The sequence below is a fragment of the Ambystoma mexicanum genome, chromosome 3p (assembly GCF_040938575.1).
Source record: "Ambystoma mexicanum isolate Mex_15411 chromosome 3p, UKY_AmexF1_1, whole genome shotgun sequence".
Lineage (NCBI taxonomy): Eukaryota > Metazoa > Chordata > Amphibia > Caudata > Ambystomatidae > Ambystoma > Ambystoma mexicanum.
In genome coordinates this window covers 1,249,523,587-1,249,549,685 of record NC_090925.1, presented here as the reverse complement: position 1 = coordinate 1,249,549,685, position 26,099 = coordinate 1,249,523,587, and the positions used below count along the sequence as shown (strand labels likewise).

Sequence of the window (26,099 nt, the reverse complement as noted above, 5' to 3'; positions counted from 1 at the left end):
TTCTGTTTGGCCGACAGCATGACGAACCTTTCAAAGTCGACATTGGCAAGGGGGACGAAATGTGCCAGGAGGGCTGCTTTGGCCTGATCATATGAGTTACCCGCTGGAGTCAACGATTCAAAGATCTCTTGCACAGTCACTCCTGCGGAGTAGAGCATCGTGGCCACCATGCTGTCATCGTCCGTGACCTGGGCGGCCCGAAAGTACATGTCTAGCCTTCCAATCCATCTCCTCCATCGGGGCCCCAGGCTGGATGGGGGGCCCGTAGCATCAAACTCCGGAATTGGCTGTAGGGCCGCTTGCGCTCTGGCTTGGGCCATGGCCAGGGGTGGTGGTTGGATCGGAGGGGGGGGGCGGCACCCACCGGTTGTGCAGGCAGTCCAGACGTCGTCGGGCGTGGGGGTTTCTGCTGGAGCAGGTCTGTTAGATCTTCATCCAGCGAATCCTCCGAAGCCGTGGCAGTCGCACCCTCCAGGGCATCAGGATCACTCACAGGCGCAAGCGCACAGGCACCCTTGTTCCAATTCTGAGGGCCGCAACTTGCACCACTCCCCACACTGCCACCACCCACGTGATGATGAAAGGGTTGACGGAGAGTACCTCAAGACGCCTTATGTCCACGTGGGCCGCAGAAGCTGGAGCGTCATCCCCCACGTGATGATGATGAAGGGGTTGAAGAGGTTCCTGACAAGGATCCGTGGATGAGAGTGTCCAAAAATTGAGCTTCAAAAGGAATGGGCTGAGAAGGCCCAGCCACCTCAGTCCATCTTCCAGCTACAACACGACGTCACCGCCTGAAAATTCACCAAAATGACAAAATTCTGGCATGGGCCTGCAGGTTGTACTGCCCGCAGTCAGTTACTCCAAAAATTAGGTTTGGATGGCCTTCCTGCTCCAAACCGGAGCTGTTGGAAGATCCCCCACCTCGTGGGTAAAATGGCCGCCAGCCGCGTGTGGTCCGCGGCCTCGGCGCGATGCGAAACATCCACGGATGCTTCACTTGTAATGAAAAATTATGTCCGGGATCGCGCTCACCGCCGGGCCCGGGCATCCGACACTCGTCGCCACTGTTGGGGGTCTCTGGGTGCCCCCGCTGCGTGCCCGCGAGCCCATGCGCGCACAGACCAGACACCAACACGTCTGTACGCTTCGGGCTCCCCGGTCGCTCTGACGCGGCCGGGAACGCCCCGTTTATTTAAGGCGCACGCGGCGACGTGCAACGTCACGCCGCCGCGTGCGTACCCCTTCACGGGGCGGCACCACACCCCCTTGGAAACAGACCCAGGGGCAATCGAATTAACCCCTTCCAGTACTTCCACAATATGATGGTTTGTACTGGTTCTGTTCACAATTTTGGACTATTAAAGCCAATGGTGACTTTACATGCCCTGGGAGACAGTAGTCAGTCCCAGGGTATGGAGTCTATGTTTGGGGGTCACTATGACATCCCTGTGTTACTGCACTGAGGGTGCTGTGTAACACATACATTAAAACAGATGATACCCTATGGAATAAAAGACCCCATAGCCCATAAGCACACAATAAGTCAAAGACATACCTCAAACCATGCCTAAGAGTGGGAGGAAAGGAGTCTCACTCTTAGCAGGAGAAAAACACAAACCCCAAAAATCCAGCAAAGCTGCTGGGGGACTCACTTGGTTTGGGAAAATAGTCTTATAAGAGAATTCTCCCTAACAGCCACCCTGCACATCCTGGCCACGTCCCCTACCGCGCCCACCTCTTTGAGGTCAGCCACCTTTGCCTCCCTTACTGCTTGGTCGCCTCCCAACCATGGCACTGATGTTGTTGTGCGAATGGGAGTTGCAGTAAACAATTGTCCTGGGCAATTGGGGTGAAAGGAGTAGGGTACTAGATGGAATACATACCCTAGTGCTCTAGCAAGGCTGTTTGTGACCCCTGGGGGAAGATGACGGGTCACGCAACGCACAGGTACCCAGAAACACTAAAATAAGCGTACGCGTGGTACACGCAGCCTACAATGACCTCTGAATGAGTATGCGACACACAGGGGCAACCACAGTTGAAAAATACGTGCGCGACTCACCGTCTGCCTGGAAAAAGAATGTGAAAAATACATGCGTGTGCGTGTTGGCAACACCCCCGCCAAAAGAAGAATTGAACGCTGTCTGAGTATACAGGGAGTAGGAACTGGAACCGTTGTGAAGTAATCGCGTGTGAACCGACAAGAAGTACAAGAATCACCTGCTCCCTCTCCACAAAAAGCACGTACAAGAAAATGGCGTCCTATGCGTACCATTGAACCCAGCCCACACATGCAACGTCACTTACGCACGCACGCGCTAAGGGCCTTTCCTCCAATTACATGCAGTGAAACCCGGACGTGCAGTTTTTGCACATGTACAATCAACATGCACCCGTGTTGAGGGAAATGCCCTTGCGCGTCACGTCACAGATGCGCTTACGCGCTAAGGGCCTTTCCTCGAATTACACGCAGACGTGCAGTTTTTTCACGTGCCAAATAACTCCATATCAAGCTGGCCACGCAAAAACACACATAAGGCCACACTCCTGCCCAGAAGACCATTTTCCTGCCCCCCAAAGCCCTGAGCACGCTCCCACCTGCCATCTGCTGCTGCCTGCCTGCCTGCTGCCCACATGCTCTGCTGTTTGGTGCCTGCACGTCAGCCATCTGCAGGGGTGCAGTTGCTGTGACCACCCCTGCAGGAACAGAAGACTCCCGACTGGTATTCCATCGCTCCACAGCCCAGCCCCAGGACCCAGTTGCCCACCCACACCGGCCTCTGGGGTTGCCATGTCGGACACAACACCATCTGGCACCACTGGCAACCCCCAGCCAGAGAAGCAGAGGGCTACCAGCTTCAGTGCCAATGAAGTTGGTATCCTGGTGGAGCAAGTCCTGGGGCAGTATGATGACCTCTTTGGAAGTTTGAGCGCCGACAATGAAGGACGGAAGAGGATCTGGATGGACATCGTGACTGCCATCAACGTGGAGGGGGTGGCAGTCTGCGCCATTCAACAGGTCCGGAAGCGCTGGGAGGACTTCAGGTCCAGGACCCTCAACAAGGCCCGGCGCCTCTTGAACGCAGCGGATACCGAGGGGTGCCGGGTCCGCCTAACCAACAACCAGATGAGGGTCCTGGAACGTATACGCCCAGCGCTCCACCTCCAGGTCCTAGAGAGGCAGACCCGCCTGGAGTCGAGCGATAAGTGTACCTGCGTACTGTTTGGAAGCTTTGCATGTTGAGGTGTGGCAGGAGTGTGCAGGTTGTACATATGTCTTTTTAGGGCCATGTATGGATGTGTATGTACAGGGACATGAGCCTGCCACATGTGAGTCCTCTCATGTATGAGACACATCGATGGTGTATGTGTTGGTAAGCATGCTGGCCAAATGCAGGTGTGGGTGTGCACATTTTTAAATTTCTGTGTATGTACTGTGGCATGGTTGTGGTGTCACACTTGGATGCTGGTTCCACCTACATGTATCTGCACTATGTACATGTGCATGTGTGTGTATTTGATAAGTGTGCAACTGTGAAACACCATGGATGCATGTGACACTGACATGTAGGAGACTGATTGCCAGATGTGACATGGATGGCGATGTTATGACTGCAACAGGTGGTGGAGATGTACAGATGCATGTATGTCTGGTGGCGTGTGTGCATGTGTTCTGCACTCCCCGTGTTGCATGTGACGTCAGGCTCACCTTCGGCTGCTCATGCTGTTGTTTGTGTATGGATGGTGCTGCCTGGTGCAACATTCCTGTTGATTTGCTCATGTGTGTGAGTTGAAATGACATGTGTGTTGGGGAGTGTGATGCCATGTCTGAAGTTTGACACTGCCACTCATGTACAACTGTCATGTGTGTATCAGACCATTGTACAGTGCCCTGATGCCTGTGTTCTATCTCTCCCTGTCTGCAGTGTCAACTGATGAAGAGGGCGGAGATGGTGCTGTGGAGCAAAGCGGCAGGGATCGCACCGCCAGCCGAAGACGCAAGGCCTGGCTCCCCTCCCATGTTGTTATCTTGTCGGGGAGTGAGGAGTCTGGTGCCGCGACCATGGCCACAGCTGCCGAGGGTAGGTCCAAGAGGCGGAAGTGTACTCCTCGGCAGCAGAAGGGACAGCTGAGACCCCACAGGGTCCGATGGAGGAAGATGGCACGGTGTCATCCAGGTTAATCGGGGGGTTTAGTTGAGGAGGAGGCCGTGGAAGGTACACACACAGGGTCTGGAGGGGTGGATTCCACTGGTGCTAGTGGTGCAGTCCAGGGGCAGGGACAGGAGGCAGCACAGGCTGCCACGGAGGTGCCTGTGTGTAATCCTGTCCCCGATCCTGTGACTGCATCATCCCGCACCAGCAGGGATGCCTACGTCCAGACCCGTTCTCAGGGAGGGGATGAGCGCACAACAACTGGCCTTCCTCTCCCTGCAGACGTGGCAATCTGGGACCGTGTTGAGCCTGTCCTGGCTGGGACGGCGTTGCGTCAACGGGGCATGCAAGATAACCTGCAGTGTTTTCGTGAAGACTTTGCACGTCATCTCGGATGCCTCTTTGAACGCGTCGACCTACTAGGACGGATCACCAGTGCTGGATTCCTCCGTGTGCTGGACCTTCTACCGACCCCCTCCTCACCTGAACCCTCTATGCGCCAGTCGTCCTCTGTGCCATCCTCCGGCCCATGTGTCACCTGGGTACCCTGTGGAGCTGCCTCTGACCCAGCAGCCATACTGGTGGAGGACACATCCCTGCCACAGTCGGGAGTCGGAGGTCCAGCAGGGGTGGCCACACCAACAACTGCACCACAGCAGGAGGAGGACGTGCAGGCATCAAGAGGCAGGGCACAGGCACAGCAGCAGCAGGCTCAAGGTGGGAGCGATGATGGCTCGGGGCCATCAACATCAGAGGGGCAGGCATCGGCCGGAGGGCAGAAGGACCCTGGATTGGGAGTGTCTTCCGTGTGGCAGCGTTTGGGCCAGCAAATAGATGCGGAGCGGTGGCGGGTGGAAGAGGTACGGCTCACTATGGTCAGGCCGGAGACCTCCATGCGCCGGGCGCTGAGGCGGGCTGAGTGCCTCGAGGCAATTCGCAAGGAGTTGGAGGTGGACATGGCTACATCCCTGCGAAACCTCGGGGCCATGGAGCAGGCCCGCCTCCAGGACGTGGAACAGGAGTTCGATGATGCCCTGGCCCGGGAAAAAAACAAGTGAGCCGTAGGACTTGCCCGCCGCCATTGTATATAGTTAATTAGTGTTAGGTTTCCTTTCTGTTTTTATTTATTTTGGGGCGCTTGGACAATGCCCCACCTTTTTGTATATAGTTCATTGGTTAGGGTTGTTTGTAGATTTCCTTTCAATGGTTGGGCTCATGGACCCTGGATGTGTACTTTGTAAATAGTTCAACATTGGATTTCACTTCATTTTTTCTTTTTTTTCCATGTATCAATGGTTTTGTCATATTTTTTCACTTTGGATTTGTTTTCACGGACAGACACTTTGGACCCATGTGCTTTTGGTTTGATTTGGATTCTGCTTTCACAAGATTATTTTTTTTTATTTTTTTTTTTAACGTGCTTTATCATTTCCATTATTGTGTGTTGGATTTCCTTCCCTTGCTTTTGTGTTTAATACATTTTTATTTCATACTTCAATGTGTGGTATTCTCTCTTTGGTTTCATGCATGTTACGATGTGTGTTTTCTCATTCACTTGCATCCATTGTGTGTGTGTGACGGACATGTGTGCATACTTGCCATTTGGGATGTATCATGTGATGGCGATTTCAATGTGGGGTGGATGTAATACTTGGTTGTGTGTTTGGACTGTTGTGGCGTGGGGTGTGATTTGGGTGGCCATAAGCCCCATGATTGTGGATCGTAATGACGTGTTCGGGGGGACATGAGTCGGGGCCTGCTGGCAGGTGCCTGTCACTGCTGGGTGGGTGAGTGGGTGGGGGACATGAGTCGGGGCCTGCTGGCAGGTGCCTGTCACTGCTGGGTGGGTGGGGATGCAGGGGGACATGAGTCGGGGCCTGCTCGCAGGTGCCTGTCACTGCTGGGTGGGTGAGTGGATGGGGGGACATGAGTCGGGGCCTGCTGGCAGGTGCCTGTCACTGCTGGGTGGGTGGGAATGCAGGGGGACATGAGTCAGGGCCTGCTGGCAGGTGCCTGTCACTTCTGGGTAGGTGGAGGTTTAGGGGGACATGAGTCGGGGTCTGCTGGCAGGTGCCTGTCACTGCTGGGTGGGTGAGTGGATGGGGGGACGTGAGTCGGGGCCTGCTGGCAGGTGCCTGTCACTGCTGGGTGGGTGAGGGTTTAGGGGGTTTAGGGAGACATGAGTCGTGGCCTGCTGGCAGGTGCCTGTTACTGCTGGGTGGGTGGGGGTGCAGGGGGACATGTGTCGGTGCTCACTTGTGCATGGTGACATGTGGGCTGGCTGGGGGGCATGGCCAGGGGTGCTGGGTAGTCCCCTGTGTTGTGGGCTGCCTGCAGGGCCCAGGGAGGGGCAAGAGGGCACACCTGGGAGGACACACACTGCCAATCGTGTTGGTGCACCCCAGGAATACATGTACCCCGCTCGCCCAGCGAAATCGCATGTGAAACTCCCCACACACCCCTCAGTATACACGTACCCCGCTCGGCCAAGGCCTATCGCGTGTGATACTCCCTGCACACCCCCAGAATACACGTACCCCGCTCGCCCAGCGAAATCGCGTGTGAAACTCCTCACACACCCCTCAGTATGCACGTACCCCACTCGGCCAGGGCCTATCGCGTGCGATACCCCCGTGCACCCCCAAGATACACATACCCCGCTCGCGCAAGGCCTATCGCATGTTAAACTTCCCGCGCAGCCCCGTAATATACGTACCCCGCTCGCACAAGGCCTATCGTGTGTGATACTCCCTGCGCACCCCCAGAATACACGTACCCCGCTCGCCCAGCGAAATCGCGTGTGAAACTCCTCGCACACCCCTCAGTATACACGTACCCCACTCGGCCAAGGCCTATCGCGTGTGATACTCCCCGCGCACCCCCAAGATACACGTACCTCGCTCGCACAAGGCCTTTCGCATGTACAACTTCCCGTGCACCCCCAAAATACACGTACCCCGCTCGCCCAAGGCCTATCGCGTGTGAAACTTCCCGCGCACCCCCAAGATACACATACCTCGCTTGCACAAGGCCTATCGAATGTTAAACTTCCCACGCACCCCTGTTATACACGTACCCCGCTCGCCCAAGGCCTATCGCGTGTAAAACTTCCCGCGCACCCCCAAGATATACGTACCCCGCTCGCCCAAGGCCTACTGTGTGTACAACTTCCCGCGCACCCTCAAAATACACGTACCCCGCTCGCCCAAGGCCTATTGTGTGTACAACTTCCCGTGCACCCTCAAAATACACGTACCCCGCTCGCCCAAGGCCCATCGCGTGTAAAACATCCCACACACCCCCAAGATACACGTACCCAGCTCACACAAGGCCTATCACGTGTGATACTCCCCGTGCACGGGGAGTAAAAAAACGACTGCAAACTTCTATGTTTGGTATTACCAGATAGGCCCGATCCCAGTGCAGATGGACAGCTCTTGATGTAGGTCTGAGCCAGAGACTGGGGCTCAGTGTTCTTGTATCACATACTAGAAATCTCCAAATACAAACGTATGAAGGCATCATGGAGTAAGACACAGACAACAGACTTAAAGTTCAAACCAAAGATATTTATTAACTTAAATGTCAGAATGGTAGAAGGCCTAACTTACCCTATGCTCAGGTGGGATTTCCCTACCTGAACGAAACTAGGGAAAGTCAAAAGGTTCCACTTAAACGTCTGTCTGTGTCTAAAACCTATTCTTACCCTCACAACTAACATTAAACAATGTGTAGAGATGTTACTAACAAACGGAATAGTGCTTAACTCAAAGTTCTGAGCTTCTTCCAGCTCACACCTCTCTTTCTGCTCCCCTTCCCCAAATACAAGAAAGTTCAACAAAAGTCTCAAAGTTACCTTTCTCCAGTTCAAAGAAATACAGATCTAAAAAATCCTTGGGGTTCCCTTCCCCAAGTTCCAACCAACCCAGTTCAAACACAAAAGGTCTTGAGACTCTGTTCTCAGACAAGACATGCAGTTCCTTGAGTCTCAGGGTTCCCTTCCCCAAGACTTCAACTGCACCACATAGACTTGTTTCAGTCTTTTTAAAAGTGTAACACAGCTTATGTTTGACGTGACCCTTTTCCTGGCTTGCCTCACCAGTTCACTCACAATGCTTCTCCTTGATTTTCTACACTATATCTTTGGCCTTTCCACATTTAGGGCTCACTGGTCTGGGCGCAGTTGTCAGACCAAATGGTCCACCCAGCACAGGTCACACAACCAGGATTCCTCAATTCTGAGGCTACACAGGTTCTTCAGCTCCTGCTACTGTGTGCCAAGTTTCCTTCACTTAATTCTTCTTTGTTGGCCTCTTGGCTTGATGTGCACTTTTACACTTCTCTGGCTTCTCCTTATCACCCTCTTGGTTCTGCCATCATGTCTCACACACCTCGTGCCAGTCTTTTGCCTTGCTGTGCTGCATTCATTCATACAAGTTCACTTTGTGGGGCTTTTGCTTATACCACCCCTTTCTGTGGCACTCTTTCACACTTGTGCCTTTTTTTGTAGTTTATTTTCACATGGACACGTTGGCTGCCCTTCAATATTTGCTTTGCACTTAGTTTCACATTTTCTTTCAGTTCGGTATTCAAGACGCATGTGTTATGCTTAGTATTACATTTTCATTCAGTTCGGTATGTATGATGCCTTCATAATACTTAATCTTAAATTTTCATTCAATTTCAGGATTTAGGCTATATTTGTTATGCTTAATCGTAGGTTTCTGTTCAATTCGGTGTTCAATATATATTCGCTGAACTTGCTTTCAAGGACTGTTTCTTAGTTACGGTCTGCTAGGAGCGCCCTGGTGCCCATGTGTCCTTGTTTACACTCGCCGGCTGTCTGCGTCTCCCTTCGATTCACCTTGAAGCTTCCTCTTTGCTCGCAAGGTCAGCGGGCCAACCGGGCTGAGCCCTGCTCCCTTGCTGAGCATTTTCTGCACATGCTGGCAATTGGAGAGATTCCTCCCTGGATGAGGGTGGCATCCTCAATCGCAGCTCTTGCTGCTCGGGCTGTCTCCTGGAGGCTCCCATACTCGTGGTATCCACACGGCCTGCTCGTCTTGGGGCCCACATGTTCCCTGAAGTATCTGCCGGCATCCTGGTTCCAGCTGCAGTCCCACCACGGCTCCCTCCACACATCAAGGGTCCTCTGCTGGTCGCTCCCATGCAGGCCTCCCTGTTGCTCTGTCCATACTGTTCTCTGTGTTGCAGTAGATTTCACCAAATATAATTTTACCAAATGAGATTTCGCCGAAAATGGTAGGTAAAGTGGTATATGTATAATGCACAATAGGTGTGGTGTGGAGTAAGGGTATAAGTTAGGGTAGGGAGAGGTGAGGGGGTTTTTGGGGGTTCTCCAGCACATTATAAAAAAAAGAAAAGTAGAAAAAGTAAAAAGTTAATTTTGTTTTTTGGTGAAATGGTTTTGGTGAAATCTCCATTAGGTAAAATATTTTCAAAGCAATCGCATACATCCGTTCTCTGACCCTCATTTTATACTCTTGCAAACGCTTCACTATGATTAAGGGGATATGCCTGACCCTCACAGCTCTATGCAGTTATCTTCTTCGTCCCAGCACCAGAGTGATAAAATGTAGGTGTAATGTTCATCACTCTTGGCCTCCTCTACCTCGTCCCAGTACTTTTAAATGTTAAATGTGGGGAAATGAGGGGAGTGGTCTTGCAGTGTCCGATAAAGGTTGGGGAGGGTTAGGCTGGTCATTAATAGTGAAAGGGGGATACCATGTCTCGCTTGTAGGTATTCCACTCCCAATCTCTGAGGACCCTCCTCCCAGGTGATCCTCCCTCGCTTTTCCATCCCCAGGGTCACAATCCAAGAGTGATGGCCTTTCTCTGATCACTGTCACACCGCCTGCATTGGGGTCCCCTTACCTGAAGCGGTGTGCCCCATCCTGGTGGATGTACCCGCACTTCCGTCTGGTGGGTCCGGGGTTGTCCTGGGTCTCGGGCACTTCTGGGTTCTCTGTGCGCGCTGATCTGCACATGCGCGGTCTGCCGTTTCCCGCTCTCCACGCATGCGCGGTGCACAGGGCACTCGGTTTGGACGGACTTGCGGTCCAAGCCTCTCTTTGGGCATACCAACGCCTGGGAGACAGCACAGCTTGCGTTCCAAGCCTCGCAGGTGTTGGTGGCCATATATAAGGCAGCCGGCCATTCATTCAAACCGTGTCTCAACGCGGTTTGAATTGGATCATGTCCATGCCGGTTCCTTGTGCTTCCTTACCTGTTGCCTGATTCCTGTTTTTCCCTTGTTCCTGGTATCCCCGTTACTCTCCTGTTGGTTGTGCTGTCCTGACCTTCTCCTTCCTCCTTGTCCTGGTGAAGGGGTTTCCTTTCCTTCTTCCTGCCCTGTCCCGGATCCCATTCCTGTTCTGGGGTGGTCCCCCTTAGTTCTCCACTTAGTTGGTCTTTGGATCTTCTGTTCCATCTTGCTGCCCTTGCCTTCTTACCTGCTCTGCCTCCATCTGCCTTGGTACATTACTTTGGTGGGCCCAACCACTATTACCATCTGATATACGGTTCTTCCACCATCCGGATCCAGTTGCCTTCAGTGGACTCTGAACTAGCTATAAAGAGGCTCCCCCTGTCAGTGCTTGCACTGTCCTGACACCATGCAAATGAGCAGAGAGCGCACCCGTGGCGTTGGGAGCTGGTTCACCTCCAACCCTGTCCCCATTCGGGCGGGAGCTGGGCTGGTTCCCCGCGTCATCCACCACATCTCCACAGGACTTCTGACAGCTTGGCATCTTCTTCGAGACCCTCAACCGGACAAACAGGTACGCAGCGCCCTGGTGACGCTATCTTTAACAGTCACCTGAGAAAAGGATCCAGGGGGTTTAGGAGTGACGAGGAAAGGAATAAACCTAGAAACACAACAAAATGTCTACAACCGGTTGCAATCTGAGAGTTTCGTAAGAGAAGGAAAGTAAGTTATGAGGCACCAATCCCTCTCCATTAAACAGACTGTGCTTGCTTTCTCAGGAAATCTCATAATGCAGGCGTGTGTATAGATATTAAGCATAAAAGCCATATCTAGAATGTGTATGCATACATACTCCCCCCTCAGGAAGACTTCTGGCATCAATTTAATGTCCTGAATAATTTTTTGCACCCACGTATCTGTCTGAAATCAAGGCACCCTAGTGTCCCCTTGGCACCCTGAGGCCCTTTTCATCTCATGGTCTTGATGCATCCCTTGGCAGTACAAATGTCCCACCTATGAACTGAAACTAATGTTTTCCTGGAGACCAAAATGGCCATCTTATGGATGACACATAAAAACCTCTGCCACGATCTAACCATGGAAACCTCTTTCCATGAGGTTATAACACCATTGGCCACCTATGAATTTAAAATGTAGAGAAGGTTCACTCCATTCTAATCTAAAATAACGCCCCATTTGCTTCCATCCAAAAAACAGATTTCAGTAAAAAGGGCATGCTGATCTGAACAGCATTGCAAATCTCTTTGCAAACATTCCCTCCTCCCAAAGTTCACCACAGGCCAGCAATCTACCAGCATAATTCCCAAAGAGCTTTACTTACCAGTACATGACAAACAGTTTCCCTGCATCCTCTAATTGTTCAACATCATTCCATGCACGGTGCAAAGGGCTCTATTGTGGCCCATATGAATAGTCTACCGGATGCCAGAGGAATTTGAGCTTTATTGAATGTTTAGCCACACTCTATTGCCGCTCTCTTCAAGGATGGCGTGAGTCAGAGCCAGACTGCCAAAAGGCCTGTATGTTCTCATTCCCCAGATTCCATTTCCTTCACCTACCTTACCATACAAAGCAGAGGTTGACATTTTACTGCTCAGCATTTTATCATTTGGCTTCACCTTGACCTCATCACCATCAGGTCTTTTGGCAGTCTGGCTCTGACTCACGCCATCCACAAAGCAGAGGTTGACATTTTACTGCTCAGCATTTCATCATTTGGCTTCACCTTGACCTCACCACCATCAGGTCTTTTGCAAACAGACCTAAGCCAAGAACACATGGATGAGGCAACCTGGTTATAGCTTTACTGGAAACCATATTAGGCCTGCAGCTTCTGAAAGGATAATCCTGTCCCCTCTCAACTATTTTTTGTTTGCAGGGAATCCCACGGACTAGCTACAACATACATCCAATTACCTTATTATTTACCATTATGTCTTTATTATTCTTTATAGGAGAGCTCAAGATACTCTTCCTCCGATTATCTCTGTATACCTATCTCTATCACTCATTATCTCTGCAAATTCCTCTTTCTACATAAAACCTTTATTTTAAATGAAATCCTGATGACAGGTGTGAAAATTTGAGAGTTTCACTCCTATATGTTTCAAAAGATGTAGTCTATTCCTAGAAATACTCTTTTATTTGGCACCCCATAAAATGGTATATACAATATAAATCCAGGTCTGCAAAGAAAGCGGGCGGCCACTTAGCAGGACGTATCAGCAACCGGTACAAAACTATACGGGAGATCATCATTTTGGTGGACTCCAACCTCTCGCACCACAGAAGAAACAATGGAAGCCACATATCTGTTAGATCCTTAACCTTATGCAAAATTGCATAATGACTGATTCTCAATGCATCCCGTAAGGATTTAGCAAAGTGTATCCCCAAATACTTGATCTTTAGCGGGTGTCAAGTGAAAACCTCCGATACAAACTTCGTCCTATTGAAGATGGCACCCAGGGGAAAAAACCCAGTCTTATCAGAGATTAGATTTCAACCCGAGATCCTTAAATGCCAATCATCTTCCACAAATGGCTTCAGTTACAGACAATTTGACCATTTACCAGTATGTAGCAACTCCCCTATTTTCAGGGGTCACACAAACATGCTTGTGCTACGGATCTAGGGCTTTCTCCAATAGGAATGGAGGGAAAGGGCATCCTGGCGGGTACCTCTACTGAACTCAAAGTACCTTAAAAAGAAGTTCCTTGCATAAAGGGAGGCATTCTCCCTTTCCTCACCTTTCCCCAGAAACTCAATGTCTCCAGAGCTCTGGTTCTCTCTAGGCTCGACTACTGCAACAGCCTCTTCCTCAATCTACCTCTTTCCTCCCTTCGTCCTCTTCAACTAATCCAGACTAGGGCTGTAAGACTTATCCTTGGGCTCAAGCCCAGGGATTGCATCTCTTCAGCCCTAATATCTCTCCACTGGCTTCCTGTGACTGCAAGGATCAAATTCAAGACCCTCTGCATCATCCACAAGGATTTCCGGGGCCTGGATCCCCACTACATCCAACTTTCCCTCCGTAAATACCTCTGCAAGAGTACTACAGTCCTCTAACTCCAACTCTCTGCAGATCAGATGTTTCTCCAAGCAGAGAGTGGGGGGTCGATCTCTTTCTTCAGCAGGAGCCTCCCCCTGGAACAGCTTCCCTGCCCCTCTCAGACTTGATCCCGATCTCCTTAAGTTCCGGAAACTTCTCAAGACTTTCCTTTTCTCCTCCTCCTCCTCCCCCTCCCTTGCTAAAGTCCCCCTTCTGCTGAGACTGGGGTCTGATCCCTTATGAGTGTTACAGTGGCCAGGCCCTCCTTGACCAGTATACCCCCTCTCAGCTGTCAAAACTCGTGGGTTCTCCGACCAGGGACGAAGGCAAAGACCTCAAGTCTTTCTTCGCTTTCCTTCTTAATGGGCTTGCTCCATCCCAGCGTAATGTCAGCACCTGTTGTCAATGGCTCATTGGCACTCCTCATGCCTCCTGCGAGCCACCTGGTCTCAGTACCAGGAAAGTCAGTAACCCTTATGTTTTCTATGTTCTTCTTCGTCCTAGTACTTTCTATCTTAGTTGTACTCCTGGCGCTACAGAAATACATTGGTGTACTTTCAATATAGTGGTTGGCAATTGAGGGGGGGGGACTAAGGCATGTCCAGGTTTGATGTTATGTAATGTGTTGTACCCACAGTGATCGTTCTTATCCCCGGTGGGGGAGTCCCTTACCATGAGGTCCTCCCGCATTATACCACCACTAAGAGGACTATTGGGTAGCGGCCACACCTCCCTAGCCTCATGGGGAAGAGCTCCCATTGGGGAGAAGTGACGATACCTAGCGAATTGTCACATATCCTTCCTGTTTTTCTATGTCCTATGTTAAAACAAAAATGCTGGAGATCAAGAAGCCAGTGCATTATTGGTGTGTTTTTGCCTTTCCTTAGACTGAGCCAGGTGAGTCGAGAGTGATCGGCCACTAATGTGAATTTTCTAACCATAAGATAGTATTTCAAGTAACCACCACCCATTTGTTTGCCAGGGCTTCAAGCCCGATGGTTGCATGTTTCTCCCTTGGGAAGAGCTTCCAACTGATGTATAAAACTGAATGCACTATCCCATCATATTCTTGGGACAAAATGGTTCCTTTCCCAACCTTGGCAACTTTCAAGATGGGCTTGCTCCATAAGACATGCTTTAGGGTATGAAAGCTAGCTTGATCTTACTTTTGCAAGCAGCGTTTTTTGTGGTTCAGCATTTTTCCAGAGGGGGAATCCTTCCCTGTGAGATCCTCCTCCATTATACCACCCGTAGGGAGACTATGGGGTAGCGGCCGCACCTCCCCAGCCTCACGGGAAAGGGCTCCCACTCGGGGAGAAGTGACGATACCTAGCGAATCGTCACAGGGCACACATTTTATTCTGGCATTCCAGTGCTATTGGTGTTTTAATGCTTCTGTACAGTTTCACACATGCCCAGAGGTTATAGCCTGCTCTTGGCCTATGCTACCCTAAGAGACGGAGAAGGTACACACTTCATTTGGCTGCCACTTTCACCTTAATGACCGGATCACTGATGTGCTGGTCGAAGTGGTTGGTGGAGCATACAGGTTAGAAGCAATCGTTCTTCCTTGTACTGTTGCTGGACAATGGATATTTCAACACAATTACCTTTAGGAAAGTTTCCCCTCTCATCTCATACTGGAACTGGCATTCTGTCCTCTGAAGGATGTCAATAGTTGCCTTGCTGACATGAATTCGTAGAGCTGAAAATAAAAATAAAAACACTTCAAACATAGATTGATTATATGTTCCTATGTGTTATACTTTCAGGACCCAGTGTGATTTCTCATTTCTGGTTCAGCAAAGAAGGTGAGGGGAAGAATCCACCTGGTGGATGATGGTCATGATAGAAAAGGGAGCGCTGCAGTGGGTTACACAGTAAAGTGGGAGAGATGGTGATAAGAAAGAAAGTTGGAAAGGGTAAAAGCAATCAAAGTGAGTCTGGGAAACAGGAATAGAGTTGGGCAACAAGAGAGAGATCCAAGAAGTCTCTTCAAGGCTGCAAGTGAATTATCCTGCCATCAGATAGTCGACATGTAGAGTTTGAGATATAATTTTGCAACTCATCAAGGCCCTTTTAAGACCAGATGTGGAATTTCCACTTAACCTTTACCTGAAATTAGCTATTCAATGATTTCTTAGGGGCTGGGCGTGACTGTACATTGCATGAAACAGGATATTTGTGAATTGAAAATCTTCAAAGAGTAGCTATCATAATGTTTATACAAATGGAGGACTTGGGTGAGAATTCAAACCAGTCTTCTCCACAAATGATGCAGCTGAGATGCAATTTAATTATCCTGTTCCTGTCCTGGTTTAATCGTTGTGTGCAAACTTAAAACTGCACACATTTTCATGTCAGTCAGGATTCATAACATTTTGCAGATTTGTGGAAGTTCAGTGAACAATGCACGTGACAGTTGAAGCATGCCTAAGATTTATCACGCAACTGGTTGGAAGCACATGGTAGTTACTACATGAAGCTATTGATAGGAAGGATAGAGCCAATTACAGGGCTCCTACAATACTTTTATTTACAAATAGAACTTAAAACAAGTATAATATCATATGAAGGTGTCGAAGAAGGGTAGTATGGTTGAATAATACTCATTGGTTGCAGGACAATTAATGTGAAGAGACTGCAGTGACCATATGAAGACTATTTTTTTCCTCGCTCAGTCCTACCTTACCTCAGGCCATTACTGGCACTGTACGCCCCCGGACGTATGGGTCATTGCTATATTATTACAGTTACCCAAGGAGAGCTGAAATCTTCCAAGACATTCAAAAATTTAAGATAAAGATAACACTGCGTTATCATTTAAGGTTCCTGCAATGTCATGGGCAAGAACATGTTTATTTGTTTAAAAGCATGTCCAATGCCCTGGTATTGATTACACTGGTCACAAGTATGCAGGTTGTTCTTAGAGAAGATTAATATAGCCACCTAGATAACTATTTGTGAAGGAGAGAAAAAACAAAGGACATCTCAGAGAACATTTTGGTGTGAACTGCTCTTTGGACTAGGCCTGCCTGCTGCCTGAACACTGATAATCAGGACAATGCTACAACTGCTCTTTGGCAACCTTCCTGCCCGGAACCGCTTCAGAACTCACTCAAATGCTTTCAAGTCATTTGCAAGCCGCTCTAGGACCCCTAGAGCTACCTTTGCTATTCGCCGTTTTTTGAACCTCTTTGTTCCATTCAGCCACTGACTTTACCATCACCTGCCTTCGAACCGACAGCCACTGCTGAACTGCTTTGCATCGCTGGACCATGTTGAACTGACTCGACCGCTTTGAGAGGACTCGACCATTGCCTGCCTGTTCTTCAACCGATTCTAGCCGATCACTTCTTCAGTTCTGCACTTCATCATTGAACCATGTCAAACAGACTATCATCTTAATGCCAAATTGATCCATTGGAAGCGCCCCATTCGACCATCTCGACTGACTAGAAAGTACTAAGAGGCCTAGCTTGGCACAGTTAAACCACATAAGAAGAGGTTAAAGGTACTGCCAGTGGTTCTGTTCCCCTGTCCTCGTGCTAAGGAGCCTAGTGGCAATATACGAGTCCACGATATAACTTTTTAAAGCATATCCTTCAATATGAACATTGCTGCAGAACCTATTGCCTGCCTAGTCCTGTCTTCCGACCCAGGGTGTCCATTTAATTCAAACATCTGCATAGTCTGTGTCTTCCTTTACATGGGTGGGATTTTTATTAGTGTTTATGTTTTGTTATTTTAATTAAAGACTACTTTTTTCTATAGAACCTTGGTTGAACATTTCTTTTTTTATGGTAAATCAGTACTTTTGTTATTTGGATGATTTTTTGTCAGCTCACACCCCTCCTAAAAAAGTATAGCCTGCCCGCGGCCTTTGCTACACTAACAGGCGAAGGGGGTGTAACATTAATCATACAGCACAGTGGAACAGAACTGGTTGATGAGGGCTGACAAAACCGACGACTATGGCTGGATATTTTATCCAGCAAAAACAATATTAGCAAACAGTTGCACTTTGAGTTATGAGTTGTCGGGTGTCCCACTAAGCTGATTGGTGGGGTGGGGTGGGGTTACGTAAATCTCCTATAGCTGAACATAGGTTAGTAAGCAATGATTGGAGCAAACATTTCCACTGCCCCCCCCTGGACCGTCACCTCCTCTGTGGCACCACATACCTAACCACTCCACCCCAATCGTTAGTTGTTACTACGTGCTACGTAATCGTGCTGACCTCTGGGACTTTATTCACCTGCCACTGGTCAGCACGCATTGAGAAAAAAAAACACTAGACAGCCTGAGCTTGTGGACAGGGAGACATTCACATGGTATCCGACCAATGAAGTACTTTGCGAACATCAGCAAAAACACAAGATACTTTTTGCAATTCAGGAACACCAAAACGTACCTTCTGATGGACCCCTTGAGGTATCATCCTTCGCCCCACATCTGTCTTCCCAGGCCCAACTGTCAAGGGGTAGTTTGAAACTGCTGATCATGCCTTGACTGCACCTTCCCAGACATGTTTCTGCATGCTTAATTTATCTCCGGTCCCTGCATGCGCAAAAGGGCTTGCCTTGCCGGCTTTGTGTTTATCAACTGATTCTGTTCCCAGTGCCGGCCGTCTCCTGGGAACAGTCAGTTTGTGTGCCTCTTACCCCACCCCACTGCCTGTGCCATTTTCTTGGTGACCTGCCATGCAGGGTCTGTCTGGACTCAACCTAAATGCAGTAACACCTCATGCAACTGGTAAATGCGCTGCACCTGTTTCTCCTTTATGATTGAAATCACTGCTTGGTAGTACAAGTGTGGGGCTGAATCAGAGTTTCAACTACTACTCATCCCTGTACTTATCACAGGGGGGCCATACCAGTACAGTTTAGGGGTGGGGATTGCTGTGTGCCTGCCCCAGGCTGAACACAACAACACTCCATTATTTATATGGCAGGCAAGGGAACAATTTAATGAATAATATTCTGATGAGTAATTGATAATTCTGATTAAAATGAATGTGTCTTTACTGTACACAGGGCTTGGGCACCAAGCCTGGTATGTTATACATTTACATATTACACAAAGCAAGATTCGGATACATCTTCCAACCTCCCAAATATGTCTTGCAGGCTCTGAACAACTGCTTTGGCATATTTTGCATATCCTTGCCATTAACAGAATCATCAGACGCATCAGTGCTGCATATTCGCGAGTGCACATGCTTATCTGTATCGTCCACTCTCTCTATGAATTCTCATTTCTCTCTGCATCCTCCTTCTCTCTGCATCTCCCACTCTCTCATCACCATCTCTCTCCTTCCATGGCCGCCCTTTCTCCTTCTAGATTTTCTTTTCACTCCCTCATCACAATTTCTCCCTCTCATCACCTCTCTCTCTCTCTCTCTCTCTCTCTCTCTCTCTATCTCTCTCTTTCTCTCTCTCTCTCCCATTGCCCTCTTTCTCTGCCTCCATCCATTACCCTATCTCAATCCCTTCACCACCCTTGCTTTCATCACAATGTCTGGCCAACGCTCTGCCTCCATCACACTCTTTCTCCGAATCGCTCTGTCTCCATCTATGGGCCCATCTATACCTCCATGGACCTCTCACACCCACTATTGACATCTCTCTTCTCCATTCTCCTAAGTCTTTCTCCATCACCTTCTACGTTTTTCCCTCCATTCCCCTCAGTTAATGATTTTGAAAGACATTTACGGTAGAGTCTGATGGAATCTGCCTTCCTTTGCCAGGTGAGAAAAACTGTTGAATTCCATAGGAATCCATTGTTTCACCACTGACCTGAAAACCTCATGCTGGCAATACACCTGGCAGATTTGGTTGGTGGACTGGAAAAGCTGGCAGACATGTTAGCTCCTTCCGCGCTTCAAATATACCTGCCCAATCAAGGAAAGTCCTGTGGATCAGCAAAGGTGGTGGGAAAGGTTTGCCACCATCTTTGTACACTACATTTTCTGATCCGCAGGACATGCATAATGATCGCCAAAGTGAACAATTAATTCACCACCATTAACTGAAGTCTTTTTTTTGTTTCTTACTAATATAATGGGGCTCATGTTCAATTGAGCCTGAACGTCAATGGAAGGCATACACGCCTTGAGTAAGGCTTTAACGCCTTGCATTCACACCACGGTTCATTTTCCAAGATTTGTATGGTGGAGAGGAGGGATGGAACACAATTTGTGTTTCCACCAATTCCTTTCACTCCACCACAAAAATGCCCCAGCATCTGTGCCGGCATGTATTTTCTTGCTGACGCAAATGCTGGAAATCTCTATGGGGGTCCGCCAGCTTTATGGGATCCGCCAGCAAAAAGGAGGCGGACCCCGCAGGGATCAATAGTACACGCTCCCTGCCATGCTGAGTGTGTACAATGAAATGAACCCAGTTTCATTTCAATTGGGAACACTGCTTACCATGCGCACATGGTAAGCTGTGTTCCCATTTGAAAGGAAACCCTTCCCGTCATGTGAGCATGTGGTGCATGGCAAACGGTGCTCACAATGGAAAGTAAACACTGCCTGGCATGCCAGTATGCCAGGTGTTGTACATGAATAAAGGGACACTACCCCTTTAAGAGCGGCAACAGAGAAGGAGCGGGAGAGAAAGGGAAAAGGAGGGGGCCGGGGAAGGAAACGGCAGTTGGTGTCAGGGAGTGAATAAAGATGGTTCACTGCAGCATTGGCTCCGTGTCATTCTTGAGGCTTGGGTATGCATGAATGAACGGAGCACAACACTGGCGACGAAGCCGATGCGAACCCGTGGGTGCCGGCAGCAGTGAGTGGAGGGCCCGTATGCCCAGCAGCTTGAAGGGCCCGTGAGCCCAGCAGTGATTGGAGGGCCCGTGTGCCCAGCAGCGTCCGGGGAGGGCCCGTGTGCCCAGCAGCTTGAAGGGCCCGTGAGCCCAGCAGTGTGAGGAGGGCCTGTGAGCCCAGCAGTGAGTGGAGGGCCCGTGTGCCCAGCAGCTTGAAGGGCCCGTGAGCCCAGCAGTGATTGGAGGGCCCGTGTGCCCAGCAGCGTCCAGGGAGGGCCCGTGTGCCCAGCAGCTTGAAGGGCCCGTGAGCCCAGCAGTGTGAGGAGGGCCTGCGAGCCCAGCAGCGTTCAGGGAGGGCCCGTGTGCCCAGCAGTTAAGGAGGGCTCGTGAGCCCAGCAGACCAGGTAGGCCCGTGTGCCCTACAGCGTATCAGGACCGGAGAGCCCAGCAGAGTGGAGCCCAGCAGCGGTGGCCTGCCAGCAGCAGACCAGCCGACCAGAAGATCGGGGAGGACCGTGCGCCCAAGACTGGAGAGCCCGGTGGCGAGGAACCCGACAGCGGAGGACTGCCAGCTAACCAGCCGACCGGAAGATCGAGAGGCCCGTGCGCCCCAACTGCAGAGCCCAGCAGCGAAGAGCCCAGCAGCGGAGGCCCACCGGCAGCTGGCCCAGCCGACCAGGTGATCGAGGGGCCCGTGCGCCCGAGACTGAAGTGCCCAGCCGACCGGAAGATCGAGAGGCCCGTGCGCCCCAACTGCAGAGCCCAGCAGCGAAGAGCCCAGCAGCGGAAGCCCGCCGACAGCGGCCAGCCGACCAGGACCGCAGCGCCCAGCAGAAGACGTCCCGCGCACCTCGGCAAGAAGAGGACCGCGAACGCCAACAACGAGCGGAGCCCGCGGACCAGAAGAGGCCCACACGTCACGGAAGAGGAGACCCGCAGGCTCGCGGCATCCACCCTCAAGTAAGGAGTCGGAAAAGGGTAGCGAAAAGGGAACCCCGAGTCTCCCACCCACGTGACACATCAGGGAACCAGTGAAATCGCCCGAAGGTGACACCTGCAAAAAGGAACCCCGAGTCTCCCACCCACGTGACACATCTGTAGAGACACCCGAAGGTGACACTTGAAAGGGGAAACCCCGTGTCTCCCACCCACGTGACACACCAGCAGACACACCCAAAGGTAACATTTGCAAAGGGGAACCCCGAGTCTCCCACCTACGTGACACATTGGTAAAAACACCAAAAAAAAAAAAAAGAAAATTCTGCAAGAACCCGAAGGTGACATTGCCAGAACGCCACTCTGCACACAAACAGCAGAGGGTGAACAACGTGCCCCAGTGGGCGAATATACACAGCAGCAGTTCAAGAGAACCACGGTGCAAAAGCCTATCAGAGCACCCAGAGCATCCGCGACGCAGCACTCCACGCTACACACCAAGATACCGCCATGTCATCTGCAGACGCGGCAGACCCTAATGCACCACCACCACCACCGGGAGCTCCCTCCTCTCATGCAAGCCTAATGAGGAGACCTGCCCCGTTCACGCTAAACCCACACCATGACCAGGGGCAGAGATGGGAAGAATGGATGGAGGAATTTGACGATTTCGTGGGTGCCATTGGCACACAAGAACCTCCCAACATACTGAGCATATTTGCAAATGTCGCAGGGAGAGAAATCAAAAATATTATACGCACGATCCCTCCACAAGACCGCACCACATATGCAAGACTCCTGCAAGCCATTAACGAAAAACTAGTCATCTCACCGAACCGGGACTATGAAAGGTACACTTTCAACCAATGTGGCCAGCTACCTCACGAATCAATAGGGGAGTTCGTAATACGTCTTCAGAGGAAAATATCAAAATGTGACTTTGCTAACTTTAATGACGAAGAAGCCATTAGATTACGCATCATAGAAGGGTGTGTATCCTCGATGTTCCGGAAGCACCTCCTCAAGAAACCCCTATCCCTAAAAGAGGTACTAGACCTAGCCAGGGTATACGAAAGAGTGGACATTCAAGCAGCAGCCATTGAGAACCCCAAAAAGGGAGAAACCATAGCCGCAATTCATCCCTACGCCCGCCAGCCAAACACCCAACCAAGGACCAACCAGAGGTACCCGACACAACGAGCACAGGGTGACCGCCAATGCTATCGCTGCGGATTCGAATATCCACACAGAGGACCGTGCCCCGCCATTGGGCAACGATGCATGAGATGCGGAATGGAGAACCACTTCCAAGTGATGTGCAAAGAACTACTACCGGAAGGAGGATCAGCACGCCCACGATCTACCCCTCGCACGATGGACGCACATAAAGAACAGCATCACCATGTGGACAGGAACGCACCTCTCGCGCCATCATATCAACGCCCAAACACAGTGAGAGCCTTGGAAGGACTTCAGATTGAACCAGACAGGAAAGACCACGAATTATACGATGCCTATCAGGATGACTTCATGCGGGAACTGGAACGCGAAGACACCCGCAGAGCGGAAGCACCAGACAACCGGGAACGTGACAGGGAGCCATACCCTTACCCCCCACCACACCATCCACCAAGTGGAAACGAACAGCCTCAATACCTGCAGGACGGCTACGACCGAGAGTATGTATGCCTTCTCAGCGTGGAGGAGGAGGACACCGCGGCTCCCAGAGTAACAATTCAGATGGGAAGAACCCAAAACAGATTTATTGTTGATACAGGAGCGACGGTCAACGTCATGAATGAAGACATCTATCGTGAAATAGCCTCAACATACCCCATCCAAGAGTCTAGGACACACATCTTCCAATGGGGAGCAACCCAACCCATGACCTCAAAAGGGAAATTTCAATGCGACCTACGACACAGAGGCATCACAGTAACCGCCACGATACATGTGATAAGAAGCCCAGCTATTGGCCGCTGCCTTCTCAGTTACAGGACAGCTAACGCACTTGCCCTGATTGACCTACACTATGACCAGTCAGAGGTCATTGAAGGACTACCACTACCATGCGAATCCGTCAGGGCAATCATAGACAGACCATTGGCAAAAAGAGAACTCAAGAACACCTTCCCCAAACTATTCGAAGGGGTAGGGATGCTAAAAGGGCCATGCATCAAACTACACATAGACAAAAACGTCAGGCCAGTTCCACAACACCCACGGAAAGTGGGTTTCCACCTCCAAGAACAGGTATCAAAAGAAATCCAACTTCTTCTTCTCAACGACATCTCAATACCTGGAAGGGATCAAGAGCAACATGACAAAGCCCTAACACCAACCTGTGGGAACACCAAAATGAAAATGCCACCCCGCATAGAACGAGGGGGAATAAGACTGCAAGAGGACGATTATACTATTGTCCACAAACCAGGAGGAGACGCAGACCCAGCGGACTATCCATCCAGACACCCCCTACTGGACAAAGTTGACACCCGGGCACATGAGGTCACTAAAAAAATCTTGCACCTGTCGTCAAATGACAGGCCACCAGCTGAACTCATGGTGAGAGATCAACCCAGAACACGCATTCCCAGATGGAAGGACCACACACCTGAAGAAGACCTAACCGTCAGAGAACGAGACACCGAGAGGAAGAGGAAGGCCAAGCAATGGGCTGACACAAAAAGGAGAGCGAAAGAACAACGACTAGAGATCGAGCAAACAGTCCTGGTGCGACAAACACAACGCAAGAAAACGGACACTCGATACAGCCCAGAGCCACGAACAATCACAGCCATCAAGAGGCCCATGATCACAGAAACCGGAGAACTAGGAGACATTACCCACAACTCCTCATTCCTCAGGGAGTTATGTCTGGAGGAACATGAAACACAAGAAACACCCGACGAGAACACCAGCGAGGAAGAAGAAACAGAACCCCCAGTGGAATTGACCGGCGAAAGCCGAGAATCACCAGGGAGACCCCTAGGACAATAAAGAAGCCAGTGAGGCTCATCGAACAGATGTAACTGGACTCTCATGTTAAGTACGGGGGAGGTGTTGTACATGAATAAAGGGACACTACCCCTTTAAGAGCGGCAACAGAGAAGGAGCGGGAGAGAAAGGGAAAAGGAGGGGGCCGGGGAAGGAAACGGCAGTTGGTGTCAGGGAGTGAATAAAGATGGTTCACTGCAGCATTGGCTCCGTGTCATTCTTGAGGCTTGGGTATGCATGAATGAACGGAGCACAACACCAGGCAGCGTTTATTCACTTTGCACGGCAGAGTGCAAATGTGACGGGAAAAAAGCAGCGTAGACGCTTGCACGTGGCCTTTTGCCCTTCACATTTGCACCCTGCAGTGCAAATGACCATATCTTGGTGGCAAGGACCTGCTTATGTTATAGTGTAAACGTAACGGGCCCACATCGCCAAATGAAGCACAGAAACAACATGAGCTCCTATGCCTTCAAGAAACCCACGTGGTCCCTGGACTACCACGACCAAAGTAATTATCCATTGGACCTTACGTAGACTCTGCCCTGCTGGCTGTTGATTCTGTGGGTTTTGGTTAACTACGTGCTATAACGTAGCTATAACGTAGCTATATTGTGCTGGGTGGGTACCAGGGCTGGCTGTAATGCCGATTACCCAGTCTGGAGCACGAGAATTGACTGTGACGCCCTTGTTTTTCCTTTTTCCACCTAGATCCATTGCAGCATTTGCCCCGCGCACTGACCTCCCATAATCCATTAATACTTTGGTGCACGCGCATCTGTGCGTACATCCGAAGTGCTAGCAAAGTGTGGTGTTGTGGTGTTTGGGTGCGTGGATGGGTGGTAGGTGAGTACCCCTTCTGTATTGACAATTATATTGTCAAAGTTTGAGAGAAAGATACAGTAGAAATAAATTAGCCTTGCTGTAATGGCAAGCGGCTTAAGGAGTGGGAAGTGTACTAAAATGGCGTCCTCCCAGTGTATGCCTGACAATGTTGCCTGTAGTCCCCCATGTGGCTCAGAAGGTAGCATAATGAATGTTGAGAACCCTATTAAGGATAGGGAGACAGTTACCATGGGTTTAACATGTCCAACTGACAAAGGGCTTCCAGGTATTGCATTGGATGAGAAAAATAAGTGCTTGCCTATGTTGAATGAAAAGTAACTTTTGAGGGAAAATCTATGTAGCTAGCTTTGAGACTCATGAATTGCGTACCACCACTCAAGATAAATGTGAACCCAAAAAGGCTCCCATTTTAATGAATGAATCAGTAGGTGATTTGGTGAAAATCCCAAAAATCCTTCCGAATTGTGGTGATGGGAGGAAATATACTTCAAACAGGTATTCAATGACTTCTAATTCAACTATGGATACAACTAAGAGATGTCAACCCAGTTGTACTTTGGAAAATACCGAAAGGGGTCAGTCATTTCTATATTCTGAAATTTGTAGTCATCCAACAAATACTGATCTAAAAATTCAGGAAACTATGGCTAAAGATACTGTTGTGCTGACTGGTGGTGGTAAATGTAAACAATTAGCTCTTGAGATGCCAAATGGATCTGAGGATCATATACTAAGTTCGGATGCAAAAGTTGTGATTTTAACAACTCAAGCATCTGGAAATCTAACAATGTTGAACCCTAAATATACTACACAAGAAGCAAAAGGTAGAGCAGGTGAACATATGACTGAAATAACCAATTCAAGCGTGGAATGTAATTCGACTCAACCAAAGTGCTATGACCGTGAGGCTCTAGAAAAAGCACTAAAAAACGGCACTCTATCACTGGTAACTGTCAACCAGCTATTAAATTCAGCAGCAATAGGGAACCCAACTACTGACCAGCAAAGAACTATACAATCAATGGTTAACTGTCACAATGAGGTGACCAATAATCAAAAGAGCCTTGTGAACTTGGGGGAGATAGTTACAAAT

The 26,099-nt window shown here is 49.9% G+C and overlaps 1 protein-coding gene across 1 annotated transcript in view; it reads right to left on the bottom strand.

The window, feature by feature from the left end:
- Positions 1 to 26,099, bottom strand: part of GUCY2C (guanylate cyclase 2C) — a 484,448-nt gene that overhangs the window by 41,155 nt on the left and 417,194 nt on the right. Inside the window, exon 19 of the mRNA XM_069650287.1 lies at positions 15,067 to 15,161. Coding sequence (XP_069506388.1) covers positions 15,067 to 15,161 — 95 coding nt within the window. The remainder of the gene's footprint in view (positions 1 to 15,066; positions 15,162 to 26,099) is intronic.